This window comes from Sceloporus occidentalis, unplaced genomic scaffold (assembly GCF_023333645.1).
Source record: "Sceloporus occidentalis isolate IW3139 unplaced genomic scaffold, rSceOcc1.0.p SCAF_21, whole genome shotgun sequence".
NCBI lineage: Eukaryota > Metazoa > Chordata > Lepidosauria > Squamata > Phrynosomatidae > Sceloporus > Sceloporus occidentalis.
Window position 1 is genome coordinate 14,995,054 of NW_028317001.1, and position 21,638 is coordinate 15,016,691.

Sequence of the window (21,638 nt, forward strand, 5' to 3'; positions counted from 1 at the left end):
CAGCCATTTTGCGTTCTGGCAGCCATTTTGTGTGCTGCTTGTGACTGTGGGGAATGTTCCAGAACCTTCTCTGAGGCCTCAGTTGAACTGACCATTGGCTTTTCTTTCTCTCCCTGAGGCTTTAGAGCGATAAGGAGGCCCAGCTCCTTGGGCCAAAAGGAAGGAAGTGTGTTTCTTTGTGTGTCTTTTGTGTCTCTTTTCAGATTTCAATGCTATATATTCATATTATCAGACATAACTCCAGAGAGTGTTAGCCTTTTGGATGCCAGAAGGTTCCTCTCTTTCTTCAGAGCAAGAAGCAACACCTCAGCTGCCTTCTAGAAGATAAAGCAAAAAGGCTTCCAAAAGGACTGAAGCCTTGGACAAGTCACACTCTCTCAGCCTCAGAGGATGGCCATGGGAAACCCACCCTGAAGAAACCTGCCAAGAAAACCCCTTCAGATACTCCCATAAGGTCACCATAAGACCTGGAAACAACTGGAAGGCACACACACACCAGTCACAATATTGGGAAATAGGTGCAAGTCTTGCCCTGGGCAAGTCACACTCTCTCAGCCTCAGAGCACAGTAGTGACAGGAATTGCTCAGCCAAGGGTGCCCCCAGTCTTTCACACTGCAGCAGCCATGGAGCACTTGATGGTCGAAAGGTCAACAGTGCTCCGGCCACTGGCCACTGCCTTCTTGGCTAAGGCAATGGTTGGGCAGAGGCTCAAGTCCATGGCGGCTCCCTTGATCCCAGCCATTAAGCCCCGAAGCTGACGGGAAGGTTAGGATTCGTTTCTTCCCTGGAGAAGTCACACTCTCTCAGCCTCAGAGGAGGGCAGGGACAGACCTCCTCCCCAGACTAAATCTTGAAATTTAAGAATCAATCCAAGGACAGGATGGGCAGGAGACATCTGACCCTTTTCTGGAGGGACTATTTCGGATCTAGGATCCATTTTAAGGCCACCAGGCTCAAACCTAAACACTGATCTCAGTCAGAGTCCTTGGTGAGGAGATAGGTTTGATCCTGCTATAAATCTGTGGATATAAGGATCCAATAGTACCAGCGGATCCACATAGGCACATGTTCAGAACAAGACTGCTTCTGTCTATTCACAAGCAAGTCTCACTGAGGTCAGGACAAGCATGTTGTTATTGTTGTTGCTGTTATTGCAGTGTGCCTTGGCAAGATTTCTTAAGAGTGATATCCATCCACTGACGGCTGAGAGAGTGTGGCTTATTGCCCCAGTTCATCCAGTGGGTTTATACAGCCAAGCCTGTACTCAAACCCTGGGCTCCAGAGTCATCCAGGACATGATTTGGTTTCCTGGAAATACAGTGCTCAGAGGAAGCCTTTTGGTGCTGGACTAGGACTCTGGAGACCAGAGTTCGGATCTCGTTTGCTCAGCTTCAGAGGGTGGCAAAGGCAAAAAACCAAGGAATCTTTAACAACGTGCTTTCCAGAACTATATCTCCCAATCCTCCCTCCTTCTAAGGATCTCTTTTCACTGCCCTCCCTGCCAGGATCTCCCCCCAACTCTAGGATTCTGTGCATTCTTGCATGGCAGAAGGAAGCTGGACTGGATGACCCTTTGTGGTCTAGGATTTTGGGTATTCCTGCATAGCACAAGGGGGCTGGACTGGATGGCCCTTGGGGGTCTGGGATTCTGTGTATTCCTGCATGGCAGAAGGAAGCTGGACTGGATGGCCCTTCGTGGTCTAGGATTTTGGGTATTCCTGCATGGCTAGGCTTGCCATAACCCGGCTGCAACTGGGAATTTCCCGATTTTGGGGGCCCTGGGCCCCTTCCGGCACGGGTGCAGCCCCAAAACCGGGAGCCCCCCGGTTGCAGCCTGGCTCGCTGCGCCCCAGGCAGGCCTTGCTGCCCTCCTCCTCTTCCTCGAGGAGGCGGGGAGGAAGAGGAGGGCAGCGAGGCCTGCCTGGGGCGCAGGAGGTGAAGCTGGTGGTGGCGCCTCCCCACGCGCCCGCGCCACCCTCCTCCTCCGCCCCCTCACCCCCAGGCCGCGCAGAGGAGGCGAAGGTGGACGGAGGCAGCACCTCCTCCGTGCGGGGAGGGGGAGAGGAGGTGGGGGAAGGTAGCGCAGGCGCGCGGGGAGGCGGGGCTTGGGGGACGCTGCATCCCAGGCCCATGCCAGGCCCTGGATGGGGCTCCGCGATCGCGGAGTCCTCCCAGGCCTGGCATGGGCTTGGGGGACGCTGCCTCCCAGGTCCATGCCAGGCCCTGGATGGGGCTCCGCGATCGCGGAGTCCTCCCAGGCCTGGCATGGGCTTTGAGGACGCTGTCACCCAGGCCCATGCCAGGTCTTGGATAAGGTTTAAAAATGTAGGACTTTTTTTTTTTTTTATTTCCTGGCCAGGAAATTTTTTAAAAAGTCCTACATTTTTAAACCTTGTCCTACATTTTTCCCGGTTTGGAGGTCCCCAGGGATGGCAACCCTATGCATGGCAGAAAGAGGCTGGACTGGATGGCCCTTGGGGGTCTAGGAGTCTGTGTATTCCTGCACGGCAGAAGGAGGCTGGACTGGATGGCCCTTGGGAGTCTAGGAGTCTGTGTATTCCTGCACGGCAGAAGGAGGCTGGACTGGATGGCCCTTCGTGGTCTAGGAGTCTGTGTATTCCTGCATGGCAGAAGGAGGCTGGACTGGATGGCCCTAGGGGGTCTAGGAGTCTGTGTATTCCTGCACGGCAGAAGGAGGCTGGACTGGATGGCCCTTCGTGGTCTAGGATTCTGTGTATTCCTGCATGGCAGAAGGAGGCTGGACTGGATGGCCCTTGGGAGTCTAGGAGTCTGTGTATTCCTGCATGGCAGAAGGAGGCTGGACTGGATGGCCCTTGGGAGTCTAGGAGTCTGTGTATTCCTGCATGGCAGAAGGAGGCTGGACTGGATGGCCCTTGGGAGTCTAGGATTTTGGGTATTCCTGCATGGCAGAAGGAAGCTGGACTGGATGGCCCTTCGTAGTCTAGGATTTTGGGTATTCCTGCATGGCAGAAGGAGGCTGGACTGGATGGCCCTTGGGAGTCTAGGATTTTGGGTATTCCTGCATGGCAGAAGGAAGCTGGACTGGATGGCCCTTCGTAGTCTAGGATTTTGGGCATTCCTGCATGGCAGAAGGGGGCTGGACTGGATGGCCCTTGGGGGTCTAGGAGTCTGTGTATTCCTGCATGGCAGAAGGGGGCTGGACTGGATGGCCCTTGGGGGATCATTTCCAATTCTAGGGCTCTCAGATTTTCTTCTCTTCCCATTTTATGGAGGGCAAATGACTTTGCTTCAAACTCAGTTGGCACTAATTAAAGCAGTGTGTCCTAACCCCATTTGGGACTTTCGGCCCTCGCTTTCCCCACTTCAGCCTCTCTAGACCAAAAGAACTCTGCAGAACTTAAAAGCCTCCATCTTATTCTAGGCTCAGAAGCGGTTAATAAGGGAGGTCCTTTGCAGTCCAGGCCTCTGGCCACCCTCTTTGGGGTCCCTTCTGACTTTGTGTCCCTTTCATCTTGCATTAGGGATTCCCTAAAAGCCTCCACCTGCCAAGTGCTGAGCCCGAGGCAGCCATTTTGTGTTCTTATGGCCATTTTGTGCTGCTTCTGACTGTGGGGATTAATATTCCAGAACCTTCTCTGAAGCCTCAGTTGAACAGAGGCTCCTCTTTCTCTCCTGAGGCTCCAGAGAGAGAAGGAGGCCAGGCTCCTTGGACCAAAAGGGAGTCAGTGTGTTTCTTGGTGTGTCTTTTGTGTCTCTTTCCAGAGAGCAGATTCTTATACAGAAATGGGGAGGATGGTTTTAATAGAAGCCTTGTTATTCTTCACAAACTTTGGGCTTTGGCTTCTAAGAGGAGGCTAGTCCCCCAAACAAGGCCAAAAGTAGCTCCTTTGGGAGGTTTGAAAAATCTCCTCCCTTTTCTTAATAATAATAATAATAATAATTTATTTATAGCCCACCCAATCACAAGGAATCCAGGCGGGTTACAACAGTAAAAATAAAGATAATAAAATAAAATACAATAAATAAATAAAATACAATAAAATTAAAGAGAGCGAAGTGAGAACATTCACAGTTAGGCCTGATGGAAGTTGGGCCTCTCTTTTTAATTTCCTCCCAGGTCTGATGATGATGTCATGGAGGGAGGGCTCTTCTTCTTGAGGCAAGGATTTTATTTTAATTAATTTTAATTTAATTCTTCTCATTAAATTTAAGACAAGAATTGGTGGACAGAGTAACATAAGTCACAGTAAATGGGGAGTAGAACTAGGTAGGGAAGGCCTGCCGGAAGAGATCCGTCTTAAGAGCCTTCTTAAAGGCTGTAAGAGTAGAAATGTCACGGATCTCCTTCGGCAGGTCATTCCGTAGCTTCAGAGCTGCGATGGAAAAAGCCCTCTGGGTGACTGAAGTTAGCCTAGATTTTATTGGCTGAAGTAGATTCTTCCCCGAGGACCTTAGAGTGCGGGACGGACAGTATGGAAGTAGGCGGTCTCTTAAGTATTCTGGACCCAAGCCATGTAAGGCTTTGAAGGTAAACATCAACACCTTGTACCTTGCCCGGAAACTAATTGGCAGCCAGTGAAGGGATTTCAAAACCGGTGTTATGTGATTGTTATGATGAGTACCTGTAATTAACTTGGCTGCCATATTTTGTACAAGTTGAAGTTTCTGAACTTGGCACAAGGGTAGCCCCATGTACAGCGCATTACAGAAGTCCAATCAAGAGGTGACCAGCGCATGTACAACTGTTTCAAGGTCTCCCTGCTCCAGGAAGGGGCGCAGCTGGCGTATCAGCCGAAGCTGATAACAAGTGCTCCTGACTGTCGCATCTACCTGAGCTGTCAGGTGAAGCGACGAGTCAAGGAGCACCCCTAAGCTGCGGACAGAGTCTTTCAGGGGAAGTGTGACTCCATCCAGAACTGGCTGACATAATTCCATACCTGGGCTTGGGTTTCCTATAACAAGTACCTCCGTCTTACCTGGATTCAGCTTGAGTCGGTTTTCCCTCATCCAGTCCATTACCGCCCCAAGACAGGCATTCAGAGGAGAGATGCCATCCTTAGTCACTGCATCAGCCTGAGACATAGAGAAATATATTTGGGTGTCATCAGCGTACTGATAACATCCTGCCCCATGTCTCTGGATGATTTCTTCCAGCGGCTTCATGTAAATGTTAAACAGCATGGGAGACAATATGGCACTCTGGGGGACACCACATTTTATCTCTCTTTTAGAAGAGCAACTGTCTCCTACCGCCACCATCTGGAATCTGCCTGAAAGGTAGGACCGGAACCACTGTAGAACAGTGCCTCCAATACCTAACTCTCTCAGGCGTTCCAGAAGGATACCATGGTCGATGGTATTGAAGGCCGCTGAGAGGTCTAAGAGCACCAGCAGGGTCACACTTCCCCTGTCGATGCCTAGACGGAGATCATCAACTAAGGCGACCAAGGCCGTCTCAACTCCGTATCCTGCCCTGAATCCGGGTTGAAATGGGTCCAGATAATCAGCTTCATCCAAGACTGCCTGTAGTTGATTGGCGACCGCCCTCTCGATCACCTTGCTCAAGAATGGCAACAACGAGACTGGCCTATAGTTATTTCTATCCAGAGGGTCCAGGGAGGGCTTTTTTAAGAGTGGTCTGACCACTGCCTCCTTAAGACAAGAAGGCAGGGTACCCTCCCTGAAGGATGCATTGATTATATTTTTCAGCATCAGCTTGACTATATCACCCCCCTGGACAGCCAGCCAGGATGGGCAAGGGTCAAGAGGGCAAGTCGTTTTTTTCAGACTACTAAGGAGCTTGTCCACGTCCTCAGTACTTACCGATTCAAATTGATCCAGTCTAACAGTAATGGCGGAGGCGCTGGATGCCTCTCTCATTGCTTCTGACTTAAAGTTGGCATCCAAATCAGCTCTTATCCGAGAGATTTTATCTGTGAAATAATCATTAAAAGCATTACAGTAAGCTATGGTTGACTCTAATAGAGGGTTCTGGGTGGGAGGCAGTTGTGTTAAACTCCTTACCACCCTGAACAGCTCAGCTGGGCGAGATTTCACAGACGCAATAGATGCAGAGTAGAAAGATTTTTTGGCTGCAACTATCGCCACTTGATAGGACCTAAGAAAAGTCCTATGAAGTATCTTATCAGATATGAGTTGATATTTCAGCCAACGCTTCTCTAGTCGTTGTCCAACCCGCTTCATTTGTTTAAGCTCTTCAGTGTACCAAGGGTTACGGTTTTTAGTGGGTTGGAAAGGACGCTTGGGAGCGATCATGTCTATAGCTCTGGTGATGTTGTTATTCCATAAATTAACCAGAACTTCAACAGAGTCACTGGCACTGCCAACCATAGAACCCCCTAGGGCTTCTTGGAACTTAATGGGTTCCATCAGCCTTCGAGGGCGGACCATTCTAATTGGTCCTCCACCCCTAGAGGGGGGAATAGTAGTCTCCAGACCAACCTTAACCAGGAAATGATCCGTCCATGATAATGCGCAGATACTAGTTATTTCTGCCCACGGATATGCCTGTTCGGTACAGAAGACCACATCAAGAGTATGACCTGCAGAATGCGTGGGCTCAGAGACTATCTGGGAGAGGCCCATGTTTGTCATGAAACCTATGAACTCCCGAGCCGCACCAGTAAGATTAGTCAAATCACCCTTGAGAGGGATGTTGAGGTCACCCAGGACTAACAGCCTAGGCGATTCCAACATCAGCTCTGAGACTAGTTGTGTCAGCTCAGCTAGGGAGTCTGTTACGTTACGGGGTGGGCGATAGACCAACAGAATCCCCAAACTCTCTCTGGTCTTCAAGCGAAGGTAAATGCATTCAATGTGGTTTAATGCACGGATAGGTATTCTGGTTAAAGTGAGATTGTTTTTATGGATTATGGCTACGCCTCCCCCCTGCCCGCTTCCCCTTATCTACTCATTGACAGAGTACCCGGCCGGAAGGGCCTGAGCCCAGGTTACAGAGCTATCTGCTCCTAGCCAGGTCTCTGTGATACATGCCAGGTCAGCGTTGTGATCTATCAGTAAGTCATAGATGATACGGGACTTATTCTTCACTGACCTGGCATTGCATAAGAGCAGGGAAAGGTTTGGCGAATGGTTAGGCATGCTCTCTAGATCTTTTGGGGTAGTAGGGCGAATGGAAGGCGGAATAGATATCAGACATCTATCACGTCTTCTTCTGTAATGACCTTTTGCCCTGCTAATGCCATATCTTCCATTGCCCTGCACAACTTGAATTGATGCTCCGTTGAAGACATCTAATCCCTCCCCTGAAACATACATTGATGGATATATATCTTGGTTGACATCAAGACCCTCCATCTAACCAGTGTCTCGTAGTCCCCTAAATAGTCTGCAGTTGATCTATTGTGACTTTTTAAGTAATGACAAAAACTGGGGACAGAGTTCAATGGTCTTGAGACTAGGCAAGTGGAAGGAAGAGCAGAAAAGAGCCTCGCCCAGGCCTGACTGCTTCTGTGCCGCCTCTGTTGTTGGAGAGCCGATAGTGAAGAAGGCGGCAATGGAGTCCATAACTGTTATCCTTCGGCTTGAGAGGGAGAGAATAGGCTGGCCCAGCTCCACTAGGGCTAGCCAGAAGATAGAGGCTCCTCCGTCCATAACTGTCATCCTTCGGCCTGGGAGGGAGTGAATAGGTTGGTCCAGCTCCACTAGGGCTAGCCTGAAGATAGATTCTCCTCCCTCCATAACTGTCATCCTTCGGCCTGGGAGGGAGTGAATAGGTTGGTCCAGCTCCACCAGGGCTAGCCTGAAGATAGAGGCTCCTCCCTCCATAACTGTCATCCTTTGGCCGGGGAGGGAGTGAATAGGTTGGTCCAGCTCCACCAGGGCTAGCCTGAAGATAGAGGCTCCTCCCTCCATAACTGTCATCCTTTGGCCGGGGAGGGAGTGAATAGGTTGGTCCAGCTCCACCAGGGCTAGCCTGAAGATAGAGGCTCCTCCCTCCATAACTGTCATCCTTTGGCCGGGGAGGGAGTGAATAGGTTGGTCCAGCTCCACCAGGGCTAGCCTGAAGATAGAGGCTCCTCCCTTCATAACTGTCATCCTTTGGCCGGGGAGGGAGGGAATAGGCTGGCCCGACTCCACCAGGGCTACCCTGAAGAAGAAGAGCCCTCCCTCTAGTCCATCTGCCTTGGTCCAGGCCTCAGAGGGAGAGAAGAACTGCTGGACCTGATCCCCTCCCCTCCTCACCATTCCCTTCTCCTTTTGTGTCCTGTCTTTTAGATTGTAAGCCTGAGGGCAGGGAACCGTCTTATTAAAAATAATGATTGTAAGCAGCTCTGAGAGCCATTAGGGCTGAAGGGCGGGGTATAAATAACGTAAATAATAATAATAGAGAATATGCTTGTTTGCTAGGATTGGAATGTGTGGGAATCATACTTCTAACAGAGGCTTGAGTTTAAAAGACTGGTCTCTGTAAAAGGAGGGGGAACCTAGAGAGTTATTGGTATTTTTATACTGTATTATGGGTTTATGCTTATTATATTTTCACATGGTATCATATTAGATTGGGATTGATGGGGATATATATATACATTGTTAAGCCATAATGTTAATGAAAACTGTTGTGTGGCTGAGTTCTGTGGTCCAAGGCCACAGGTGCAGTGGTTGAGAAAAGGCACATGAGAGCTTAATTGGTTTTAGGAGAGCTGCCAGAATCCCGGATGGGAGGACACTGCGCAGAAAAGGGCGGGAGAACGCTGTGTGGGAAAGGGCTATCCAATTAATTAGCTTCATTGGTAAATAGAGTGGGGTGGATTCATATGGTTATAAAAGGGATATGCTTATACTTTCTTTCATTCTTGACAAAAAAGTCACTTCTATGACATGTATCTTCTTCTTCAATAAAAGCTATTCTTTTTCAAAGTACTGTCTTTTGTGTTGCAAGAGAGGCTGCACTGAAGACCTTGACAGATATCTCTCTCCCCTTCCATTCACCCTGCTATCCCAAAAGACCTGGAGAGCATACCAAACCAACCACAGAACCTTTCCCTGCTCTTGTGTAATGCCAGGTCAGTCAAAAATAAAACACACATAGTCCATGATCTCCTACTGGACCAAGAGGCTGACCTGGCTTGTTTCACGGAGACCTGAGCAGTGAGCAGGTAAGGGGATTGCCTTTGGTCCATGAAGACAATCTTGCTTTGAGCAGGATACCTATCCATATGATGGACCACATCGAATGTATTTACCTCAGTTTAAAGACTAGGGAAAGACTGGTGATTCTCTTGGCCTACTTCCGCCCCGTTCCTTAACAGACTCCCCAGCCAAGCTGACACAACGGGTCTATGAGCTGCTGCTGGAGTCGCCTAGGCTTTTGGTCCTGGCCGACCACAACATCCCTCTCAAAGCCCCTTCTCAGCATGCGCAGGGATTGCCAGGGCCCAGATGCTGCTGCTTATTCCACTAAGGCCTTTGTGGGAAAGGAAGGTATGCGCCGGGGGTTCAGTGGTCTCCCCTTCCTTCCCTCCATTCTTCCTTTGAGGAGACTGCAATTGAGCCCAAGATGCAGAGCTGGACTCAGGAGGGAAAGGCAAGAAAGGAAGGCTCTGCTTTGGAAATCAAGCTCTCTTTGTGTATCCTGTGTATTTGTGTGTATGTGTGTTTGCCTCTGCTGTTCTTATGGCTGGGAATGGAGGTGAGGACTGAGGAGAAAAGAAAGGTTCAGTTTTGTGCAAATGCAGAACTTCTGTGCATTAAAGAATCCAGTGTGTTGAAATAGCAAAGAACTTTACTGAGAACACAGAGTCAGAACTGCCCACTGCAAGCCCCAAAACCTCTTCCAATCCTAGCCCCCACCTCCAGTTCCCACAGTCTATGCCCCACAGGAAACAAGGTCCCCTTTGCCACCCCCAGAAACTAGCCCTTTCTGTTAATACAAGCCTCCAACTTTCTTCAGCCAACATCCCACACATTGCAAAAGCTATCATTCCCATAACTATTCTAGACAGCTGCAACAAATCCCAGTTCCACATCTAGATAACCTATACCACAACTCACAACCCCCAGCCAAATTCACAACCCAAAGCAACTATCTATACTATTAACAATTAAAATCTAAACTTAACAAATTACAACAGACATATGGACAGATAAACCTTACAAACACAATCACAAGGGCCTTTTCTTGGCAACACTGAATTAAATTTTATATATATTCGTTATTGACAAAAATAAAGTGGCTTCTCTTCTTTGTGTACTCTCTGATGTGTCACTTGGTTTGACTTCTGAGAGAAACATTTCCCACAATGCTGGCATTTGTAAGGCTTTTCTCCTGTGTGGACTCTCTGATGCGTCTCTAGGATTGACTTCTGAGAAAAACATCTCCCACAACGCTGGCATTTGTATGGCTTCTCTCCTGTGTGGACTCTCTGATGCGTCTCTAGGATTGACTTCTGAGAAAAACATCTCCCACAACGCTGGCATTTATATGGCTTCTCTCCTGTGTGGACTCTCTGATGTGTCACTAAGACTGCGTTCAAAGAAAAACATTGCCCACAATGCTGGCATTTGTATGGCTTCTCTCCTGTGTGGACTCTCTGATGTGTCACTAAGACTGCGTTCAAAGAAAAACATTGCCCACAATGCTGGCATTTGTATGGCTTCTCTCCTGTGTGGACTCTCTGATGCGTCTCTAGGATTGACTTCCGAGAAAAACATCTCCCACAACGCTGGCATTTGTATGGCTTCTCTCCTGTGTGGACTCTCTGATGTATCACTTGGTATGACTTCGAAGAAAAACATTTCCCACAACGCTGGCATTTGTATGGCTTCTTTCCCGTGTGGACTCTCTGATGTATCACTAGGTTTGACTTTGAAGAAAAACATTTCCCACAACGCTGGCATTTGTATGGCTTTTCTCCTGTGTGGACTCTCTGATGCGTCTCTAGGATTGACTTCCGAGAAAAACATCTCCCACAATGCTGGCATTTGTATGGCTTCTCTCCTGTGTGGATTCTCTGATGTTTTACTAGGCATGACTTTGAAGAAAAACATCTCCCACAACGCTGGCATTTGTATGGCTTCTCTCCTGTGTGGACTCTCTGATGTATCACTAGGCATGACTTTGAAGAAAAACATCTCCCACAACGCTGGCATTTGTATGGCTTCTCTCCTGTGTGGACTCTCTGATGCGTCTCTAGGATTGACTTCCGAGAAAAACATCTCCCACAACGCTGGCATTTGTATGGCTTCTCTCCTGTGTGGACTCTCTGATGTATCACTAGGCATGACTTTGAAGAAAAACATCTCCCACAACGCTGGCATTTGTATGGCTTCTTTCCTGTGTGGACTCTCTGATGTTTTACTAGGTTTGGCTTCTGAGAAAAACATCTCCCACAATGCTGGCATTTGTATGGCTTCTCTCCTGTGTGGACTCTCTGATGTCTCACTAAGTCTCCCTTCAAAGAAAAACATCTCCCACAATGCTGGCATTTGTATGGCTTCTCTCCTGTGTGGACTCTCTGATGTCTCACTAGGTCTGACTTTGAAGAAAAACGTTTCCCACAACGCTGGCATTTGTGTGGCTTCTCTCCTGTGTGGACTCTCTGATGTCTCACTAGGTGTGCATTTGAAGAAAAACATTTTCCACAATGCTGGCATCTATGTGACTTCTTTCTTGTGTGGACTCTCTCATGCCTGACAAATTCTTCTGTAAAGGAGGACAATGACAGACAAGACTGAATCTCAGTGTTAAGAGAGGAAAGTGTTACCCCAAGATTTAGCCCCATTTTCACCCTTCCCTATTTGAGATCAAATTAATAAAATTGGTATGAGTGACCTGAGCATGACCATGTTCTGGATGCCCCCAAATCCATATAATGATTGTATCCTTACTCATAGGAGCTACCAAAGAAGAGATTGAAGGGGAACTGCCATGAGGAAATCAGTAGAAGCAGATAGTCAGGCCGTTGAAAAATATTCCATTAAATATATGTAAAACTATTTTAATGGAAAAGTGGCATCATTTCCTGTGAGACTGCCATAGAGTTCAGAGTCAGAGCACATGGCATGATGCAAGCTAACTGCAGAGGATGCTTCATGCTGTGTGGCACCAGGAGATGACTCACAACCAATACAGGATACAGCTCACATGTGGATTGATGTGGGTTGGAGTTGTGTGTACAAGAGATTGTGAAGTGGATGGAAGCTAGAGAGGAGAGATAGTAAATATTTGTTTTATATTGCAACTCAGGATAAAGAACCACCAAGGACTGTGAATTATTTTTAAGTGTCGAAAGTGTTTAGTGCATCGCCAATGCCTATATCTGGAGATTTGCTTCTGTACTCTGCTGTGTTATTGTTGAGTTCTGGGAGTGTCGCCTTCAGACTGTGCTATACATTGGCTTGTGAATGGGATCAGAATTCAGAGCTAAGAAGGAACTAAGAGCCAGTGTGACAATCCTGTTCTTTCCCCACCCAGGAAACATTCTAAAGCAATTAAAACATCCTAAAGCAATTTTGAATGCTCTGCTTCTGCCCCCAAGCAACAATTTCAGTATAAATATCAGCCCCAACTGGCTGTTCTTCAGCGTCAGTCACATGCTTACTATGTTGTGAATCGCTTTGATCTACAGGAAAGGTGGTATATAAATAAAGTTTTATTTATATATCTTTTTTATTTCGACAGTGGAATATACTCCCTTAGAGTTTGGTGTAGTCCACTTCTTTGGAGGTCTTTAAACAGAGGCTGGAGGGTGCTTGGAATGTGTATTCCTGCATGGCAGAAGAGGGTTGAACTGGATGGCCCTTGTAGTCTATTCCAACTCTGTTATTCTATAATGCTAGTGGATTCCGGTTCCTTACCGACAGAGGTCACATTCCCATAATTCTCCATCATTATATGATTGTACATAAGTCGCTGCTTCTTTGACAACAGTTTCCATTCGTCCTCGGTGAAGTATATTGCCACATCTCCAAAGGTCACCTGCAACAGAAAATAGCCCTCATCCAGAGAGAGACTAAGCAAAAGGGGAGGAAAGCACATGGTTCATCCCAAATATTATTTCATCACTTCAGAATTCAGTCCAGGATATAAACTTTAAATTCTGTTTGCAAGAAAAAAGTTACTGCCTTTGAGATCCAGTTTGTCTTGAATCTTTTCAATATAATATACAATATAATAAACAATATAATTTAGGCCGTGGCTGGGATATTGATGATTGATTAGGATACTCACTATCCCAACACATACAGTACATTTAGCTACCAAAGGATTATGGTGCATTTAGACATTTCTTGCCACATTTGAGAGGCAAATGTCATTTTTAATCACAGTTCTGGGGAGCACTCTGGGCTTGAGGGCCACTGGGCCCACCCCATATTTAGATCCAGAGATGTTCTCCCATAGCCCCCAACATTTCATAGATGGGGAAAACAAGACACATGTGGACAAGCAACCCAGAAGGCAGTAAAGATGGCCAAAGTTGTTTATGAGGAAGATCACACAAGCTAGGAAGGGCACAGCAGTTTCCTTCTGGTTCAGCCTCCTGGGAAGGGCCATATCCTGTCTCCTTCTTTCCTCTCCTCTCCCCATTTTTGAGTTGATGGGCTGCAAACTCAGTTGCACTCAGGAACTGAGGAGAGCTGAGAAGGGGGAAATTGGGAGGAGAAGAGAGCAACTGGGGCATTTTTAAAAGCCCCTGAAAATGCGAGGATTAATCAGGACTGTCTCTGCCAAATCGGGACAGTATTTTATTTGCTTCCTTTCATAAATTGACCCAGCAGTGACACAGATGAAGCTAATAGGATAGTGACTCACCAAAGAGCTGTTGTACCTCGATAGCCTCTTTCTGTTGGAGCCCAACTCCCTCCGATTGGCCTCTGTGTCAGCCATCAGGTGGGCAGGGGTCCTAGTGGCCCTGCACTTGGGTCACTTTTAGCAAGAGAGGCCCCAAAGCCGTGTCCAAGGAGGCCGTGATGAGGTTCCTGAGAAAAGGGAGCAGGGTTAGGATTGGCTTGGCAAGAAACCCTGCAGCACTCAAAGACACAGAGAACAGCATCCTGCTGGTGACATAAGCAGGTGACACATGCCTACTTTGGGCCGATGCAGAGGAGGGCATCCCCTTCCTCCCTCTGCACCAAACAAAGCCCCCTGGACCTAGCCTAGATTCAATGCAGCTCCCCTACACAACAGATACTCCATGCCTTATTAGAGTGGCAGGGATTAGGGGATGTGAAAGGAGTACATCATAAATAAATAAATAAATCATCTGCTGAAACCTCCAGAGTTCACCAGTGCTTTTCCCCAGCATCAGCCCCTTTCCCAAGAAGGCTGCATCCACACTATAGAAATAAAGCACTTTGACACTTCTTTAACCGCTCAGTGCTGTGGAATCCTGGGATTTTACCTTTGGGCACTTAGCCTTCTCTGCCAGAGAGCTCTCACGCCACAACGAACTACAAATCCCAGGATTCCATAGGATGGAAACAGAAGAGTTAACACACTTTAGAACTGGATTATTTCTCCAGTGCAGATACAGCCTGAGTCGGTTTTAAAAGGGTAGAAGCGCCCATGTCTTGTTTTTAGCCTCCTAATAGTGGTTTTCCTTTAAAAAATAAGTAGTTTTGTTTTAGTCTCTAATCCTTTTTCTTCTTGTTCTTGTTTAATTCTATGTTGGTTTGTTTCATTCTTGGTAATATGAGTTATTCTGGTCCGTCTCCTTCCTTCTTGCCTGAAAATCTATTATTATTATTATTATTATTATTATTATTAACCTTTATTTATGAAGCGCTGTAAATTTACACAGCGCTGTACATACAACTCTTTAGTGAGACGGTTCCCTGCCCGCAGGCTTACAATCTAAAAAGACACGACACAAAAGGAGAAGGGAGAGGTGGTGGAGAAGGGGATCAGGTCCAGTAGTTCTTGTCTACCTCCAAGGCCTGGACCAAGGCAGATGGGATGGAGGAAGGGCTTGGGTTCTTAATGGATGGTCAAAAGAAGAAGGGAATGACAGTAGGGAAGGAGGAAAGTCCAGCTCATCTGCTCTCTCACATAGGCCTCTCTCCCCCTCAAGATGGTGGTCGGAAGGAGGGCTCTTTGTTGTTGCTGGCCTGCCTCTCTCCCCCTCGAGATAACAAGGAAACTGGGGAGACTTTTAAAACCTCCCAAAGGAGCCACGTTTGGCCTTTTTTGGGGGACAAGCCTCCTCTTAGAAGCCAAAGCCCAATGTTTGTGAAGAAGAAGAAGAAGGCTTGGATTAAGACTATCCTCCCCATTTGTGATCCCTTTTAAAACCCATGTTCCCCAGAAGGAGCAGAGCTTTGTAATAAGAAAACCCTCTCAGAAAAGAGACACAAAAGACACACAAAGAGACACACTTCCTTCCTTTTGGCCCAAGGAGCCTGGCCTCCTTCTGACTCTGGAGCCTCAGGAGAGAAAGAGAAGCCTCTGTTCAACTGAGACTCAGAGAAGGTTCTGGAACATTATTCCCAACAGTCACAAGCACACAATAAAATGGCTGCCAGAACATAAAATGGATGCCTCTGTCTCAGCACTTGGCAGTCTGAGGCCTTCAGGGAACCCAAAATGGAGGATGAAAGGGCTCAAAAGTTGGAAAGGAACCCAAACAGGATTTAGATACTCCAAGGAGGTATTTATTATAAATAACAAAACATAACTGAAATATAAGTCATACAAGATATTAAGAATCTTGCAGTTACAATATTTGTAAGTATATAATGTTCAATTCATACAAGCTATTAAAGAAATAAATAAACCCAAGCGTCCAATTCTGAGACTAACTTCCAAGATCCGCTCTTTAACTCTCTCTCTCTCAATCTCCAACCGACACAATTCCCCCAACTGTCTCTTGGTCTCTCAGGCCTTATATCTCCTTCTCACGGAAGCTTCCAGAAGAACCTTCATCTTGCTCTCTGATTGGTCAAGAGAGCCTTCCGTAGCAGTGATGTCACTCTGCATTTGCATAAACCTCCCTTTTCTGCCTGAAGAAGACCTCCATTGACTGGAGCCCAGTCATTACACTTTCCCAAAGCAAGGCTTGCCCCTATTTCCCAATGTTGTTCTTGGGGTCTGCCTTCCAGTTGTTTCCAGGTCTTATGGTGACCTTATGGGAGTCTCTGAAGGGGTTTTCTTGGCAGGTTTCTTCAGAGTGGGTTTCCATGGCCATCCTCTGATGCTGAGACAGTGTGACTTTCCCAAGGCTTCAGTTCTTTTGGAAGCCTTTCTGCTTTTTCTTCTAGAAGGAAGTTGAGGTGTTGCTTTTTCCATTGAAGAATGAGAGGAACCTTGTGGCATCCAAAAGGCTAACATTCTCTGGAGTTATGTCTGATAATATGTATAGATAGGATTGCAATCCCTGTTCATTTATTAAAAGGTTTATAGTGCACCCCATATCATAGAATCTCATAGCTATATCTTTTAATATCAGTTAACCAAATTAAACAGTATATAAAACAAAAGCATGAAACAAGCTGGACAAGGAAACTATTACATGGATTTGTAACTGGTTGACCAGCCGAATCCAAAGGATATTGAACAATGGCTCCTTTTCATCCTGGAGAGAAGTGACCATTGGGTTTCAAAGGGGTTCTGCCTGGGGTACAGTGCTATTCAACATCTTTATCAATGACTTGGATGACAGAAATAGGGGCATACTTACCTCAATCCTTCAGGCAAGGAGAATCAGCATGAGGTTGCAAGAGGCCAATGTCAATCCTTCAGGCAAGAAGCATAGGCCTTAACTCACAATAGTCCCATCTCAATCCTTCAGGCAAGGAGAATCAACCTGAGGTTGCAATGGGCCAGTGTCAATCCTTCAGGCAAGAAACATAGGCCTTAACTCACAATAGTCCCGTCCCAATCCTTCAGGTGAGGAGCATGAGCCAGAAGTTACAATGGGCCAGACTATAGACTTCAGGAAAGAAGCCACAGCCTAAAGTCCCAATAGGCCAGTCTCAATGCTTCAGGTAAGGAGCATCAGCCTGAGATCCCAATGGGGCAGTCTGGATCCTTTAGGCAAGGAGTATCAGTCGGAGGTCACAATGGACCAGTCTCAGTCCTTCAGGCAACCTCCTTTTCTGGGATAGATTTTGACTTCCATAGAATCATAGAGTTGGAAGAGACCGCAAGGGCCATCCAATCCAACCCCCTGCCATGCAGGAAATCCAGATCAAAGCATCCCCGACAGATGGCCATCCAACCTCCGTTTGAAGACCTCCAAGGAGGGAGACTCCACTACACTCCTAGGAAGTGTGTTCCACTGTCGAACAGCCCTTACTGTCAGGAAATTCCTCCTAATGTTGAAGTGGAATCTCCTTTCCTGCAGTTTGCATCCATTGCTTCGGGTCCTAGTCTCTGGAGCAGGAGAAAACAAGCTTGCTCCCTCCTCAATATGACATCCCTTCAAACATTTAAACAGGGCTATCATATCACCTCTTAACCTTGTTTTCTCCAGGCTAAACATACCCAGCTCCCTAAGGCGTTCCTCATAGGGCTTGGTTTCCAGACCCTTCACCATTTTAGTCGCCCTCCTTTGGACACGCTCCAGTTTTTCAACATCCTTTTTGAATTGTGGCGCCCAGAACTGGACACAATATTCAAGGTGGGGCCTGACCAGAGCAGAATATAGTGGCACTATTACTTCCCTTGTTCTAGACACTATAATTCTATTGATGCACACTAAAATCGCATTGGCCTTGTTAGCTGCCGCATCGCACTGTTGACTCATGTTCAACTTGTGGTCTGCTTGGACTCCTAGATCCCTTTCACACGTTGTCTCCTTAAGGCAGGTGTCACCCATCCTATATCTGTGCATTTCATTTTTCGCCCTAAGTGCAGTACCTTACATTTCTCCCTGTTGAAGTTCATTTTGTTAGCTGTGGCCCAGCTTTCTAGTCTATTCAGGTCATTTTGAATCTTGATCCTGTCCTCTGCAGTATTAGGCTGAGAGAGTGTGTCTTGGCCAAGGTGGGCATCCAAACCCTGAGCTCCCTTTCCCCATGACCTATTGGAAACATGGCTGTTGTCGTGTGTTGTGACTTTGGAGGGCTCTCGTGGCATGCAAGGCTCTTTGGTGGGTGGCCAGTGCCTCCCTTCGAGGCTGAGAGAGTGTGTCTTGGCCAAGGTGGGCATCCAAACCCTGGGCTCCCTTTCCCCATGACTTCTTGGAAACATGGCTGTTGTCGTGTGTTTTGACTTTGGAGGACTCTCCTGGCATGCAAGGCTTGTTGGGGGGTGGGCAGTGCCTCCCTTCGAGGCTGAGAGAGTGTGTCTTGGCCAAGGTGGGCATCCAAAGCTTGGGCTCCCTTTCCCCATGGCCTCTTGGAAACATGGCTGTTGTCGTGTGTTGTGACTTTGGAGGACTCTCATGGCATACAAGGCTCTTTGGTGGGTGGCTAGTGCCTCCCTTCGAGGCTGACAGAGTGTGTCTTGGCCAAGGTGGGCATCCAAACCCTGGGCTCCCTTTCCCCATGACCTCTTGGAAACATGGCTGTTGTCGTGTGTTTTGACTTTGGAGGACTCTCCTGGCATGCGAGGCTTGTTGGGCGGTGGCCAGTGCCTCCCTTCGAGGCTGAGAGAGTGTGTCTTGGCCAAGGTGGGCATCCAAACCCCGGGCTCCCTTTCCCCGTGACCTCTTGGAAAGATGGCTGTTGTTGTGTGTTGTGACTTTGGAGGACTCTCCTGGCATGCAAGGCTTGTTGTGGGGTGGCCTGTGCCTCCTTTCGAGGCTGAGAGAATGTTTCTTGGCCAAGGTGGGCATCCAAACCCTGGGCTCCCTTTCCCCATGACTTCTTGGAAACATGGCTGTTGTCGGGTGTTATGACTTTGGAGGACTCTCCTGGCTTGCAAGGCTTGTTGGGGGGTGGGCAGTGCCTCCCTTCGAGGCTGAGAGAGTGTGTCTTGGCCAAGGTGGGCATAGAAACCCTGACCTCCCTTTCCCCATGACCTCTTGGAAACATGGCTGTTGTCGTGTGTTGTGACTTTGGAGGACTCTCCTGGCATGCAAGGCTTGTTGGGGGGGGGGGGGCAGTGCCTCCCGTTGAGGCTGAGAGAGTGTCTCTTGGCCAAGGTGAGCTTCCAAACCCTGGGCTCCTTTTCCGCATGACCTCTTGGAAACATGGCTGTTGTTGTGTGTTGTTACTTTGGAGGACTCTCCTGGCATGCAAGGCTTGTTGGGGGGTGGGCAGAGCCTCCCTTTGAGGCTGAGAAAGTGTGTCTTGGCCAAGGTGGGCATCCAAACCCTGTGGCATTCCCTGGGAGACCCAGGGGGTGCGCCCCCTCCCAGGATAGCAATGTCTACCAAGAATAGGATGTGATAGCCTCGCTGGCAAACCACGAGGTCATGACTCACCTTCTGGTTGACAATGCTTTATCCATAATTGGATAAGCCCATGTTGATTCGGCTGAGACAGTGTACACATCCTGTTCCCTTTGCTAATTAGAATTCTCCTGAACACACATTGGTCCCTAATTCCGCAAATTGCCTTCTGATGTACTATGAGATAATGTAAACCTAATGTAACCCTGATGTGAATGAAAGGGGCTGGCCAAGACCTGGCCAGCTAAGAAGCTTTGCACCCCCATTCCTGTCTCTGCGTCTCATTGCCGCGACAGCTGGTGACCCTGACGTGATACGGGAAAGGCGGCTATGGCCCAGCTCACTCGACTGGAATAGTCTGCGCGCACATCCTCAAAGGATCCCGTGAGTATGGGAGGAACGTTGACCGCCAAGCAAAGGTCTCACGCTAGGGAGTTATAGTTAAGCGGTTGTCAGGGGATAAACAAATCACCCGGAGAGACATAAAAAATTTAGTCGCAGAGATCTCATGCCAGTGTCCCTGGTACCCAGAGAGGGGAAGACTCTCTGCGGAGGAATGGGAGAAGATAGGCAATCATCTTAAGGCTGAGCCTCGTGCCGCGGCACCCCACTTGATTGCCTGGCAGGTGGTAAACTCGGCCGTGGGACGGGTAAGCCAATCCACGGCCCCCCAAATCCTGCCCACAGCCCCCCGCTCCTCCAGCCTCGTTAGCTCCTCCGGGAGATCCACCTGGTTACCCCGTTCCAGTGGTTGCTCTTCCCTTATCGCCTGTAAGGCCCCGGCTGGGAGCGGCAGAGGCAGGAATAGCTGAAGCAAAGAAAAATCCTAAAGTCAGAACACTAGAAGTGGCCTGGCTTTAAACTCTACCTGAGTTGAAAGGTGGAGGGAATGCCAATAAATCCCTAAAAGTCTTGGCCAATTTTGATTTGGAGCAAGTGGTTTTAACCCAGACTCTTCACTGGACAAACCTTTTAAGGTATCCACCAGCTTCGGCTAAAAATTGGGTCTAAACCCTAAGCCAGTCACGTCTAAGAGGCTTTACAGCTTCACGACAGACTTGGAGGACATTCTTCCAAGGAAAGGAACAGTACGTTTTCTCAGCTTTTCTGCCCTTCATCCTCCCACTGGAGGATAAGACTCAGATAAGCTCCCAAAATTGCTAGGGCTTTCCCCAATAAAATGAAGAAAGAGATTAAAGAATTGGTAGCCCAAGTCAACCTCCTCAGGGAGGAAAATTCCATTTTGGCAGCCAAGGTTCAAAAATGGGAAGTAACATCAAATCAAGAACAAACCCATTTCTCCATCGCAGAAGCATGTATAATGGCAGATTTGTTAGGTCCCTTAAGTCAGGAAACGAGCATAAAATGGATGATTCGGGCTGCAAATAGTTATCCATATGCTGCAGGATTTCATCTGACACAGTTGGCTAGGCTGTGCATGTCCTCTGTGGACAGAGACAACCTGGAAGCAGCAGTGATGTGTCGAAACCTTTTGTCCCAAGATATGTACTCCTGGATGGGACATATCTTGAGCCTATTGTGGCCAGGACAACTGGCCGAGGATTTATACTATGCACAAGAGCAAAAAACAAATGAGGATCCAGAAACATACATGGCTAGAAAAATGTTGCTTGCAAGAATAGCTCTCCCCTCCAAAGCTATGAATAAAGAGTTCATGGGTGAAATATATAGAGGACTTCATCCCAAGAGCAAGGAGTCTCTGGGACGCCAAATCAAAGAGTCAGAGCTATTTGCGGGTTGGGAAACCTTTTCCCAACACCTAAGGCAGCTCTCTTCAAAGTTTCATCTGATGATAGCACAGAGACAAGAAAAGTCCCTAGCCCTAAAGAAGAAAGCTAGGGAAAATTCCCTTAAAAAACGCTTTTTAGATCCATCTAAAAGCCCTACTCAGCCTTCTCTCATTCCCCAAAGAGAGATGGAAACACCCGAAGGCCTGCCTCACCATAGCAAGCAGAAATTGCCAGAGACCCCCAAGGGACTCCATTCCAAGTGCCCCTATATTACTAGTTGCTCTGTAAATCTCAGGAAAGCAAGCCCCCCTTGCCCAAACGGAAAGAAAAATGTCTCACTCTCTTTTGGAGACACCTCTGATTGTAAGGAAGACAATGGACGGAAGTAAGCAAGATGACAATAGAAGGCCCAGCCAGAAGCCTAGCTGAGAGGCAAGCTTGTGAGGAGTCTTGTGCACCCCCATTCCTGTCTCTGCGTCTCCTTGCCGCGACAGGAAGGAGTGTACTGGGGTCCAGCAGCCTCCCCTCCCTCCCTCCCTCCCTCCCTTCGTTCCTTCTTTTGAGGAGATTTTGAAGAGGCTGCAATGG

The 21,638-nt window shown here is 47.9% G+C and overlaps 1 protein-coding gene across 1 annotated transcript; it reads right to left on the reverse strand.

Annotated features, from left to right (window-relative positions):
• Positions 1-608: 608 nt before the first annotated feature.
• On the reverse strand, positions 609-20,604 carry LOC149301667 (uncharacterized). The gene is made up of 5 exons (XM_089484345.1): positions 20,593-20,604; positions 19,919-20,107; positions 12,824-12,944; positions 10,266-11,669; positions 609-685 (listed from the first exon to the last, which is right to left on the reverse strand). Exons 1-5 carry the CDS (start codon positions 20,602-20,604, stop codon positions 609-611), a joined length of 1,803 nt encoding a protein of 600 aa, XP_089340471.1.
• Positions 20,605-21,638: the final 1,034 nt, after the last annotated feature.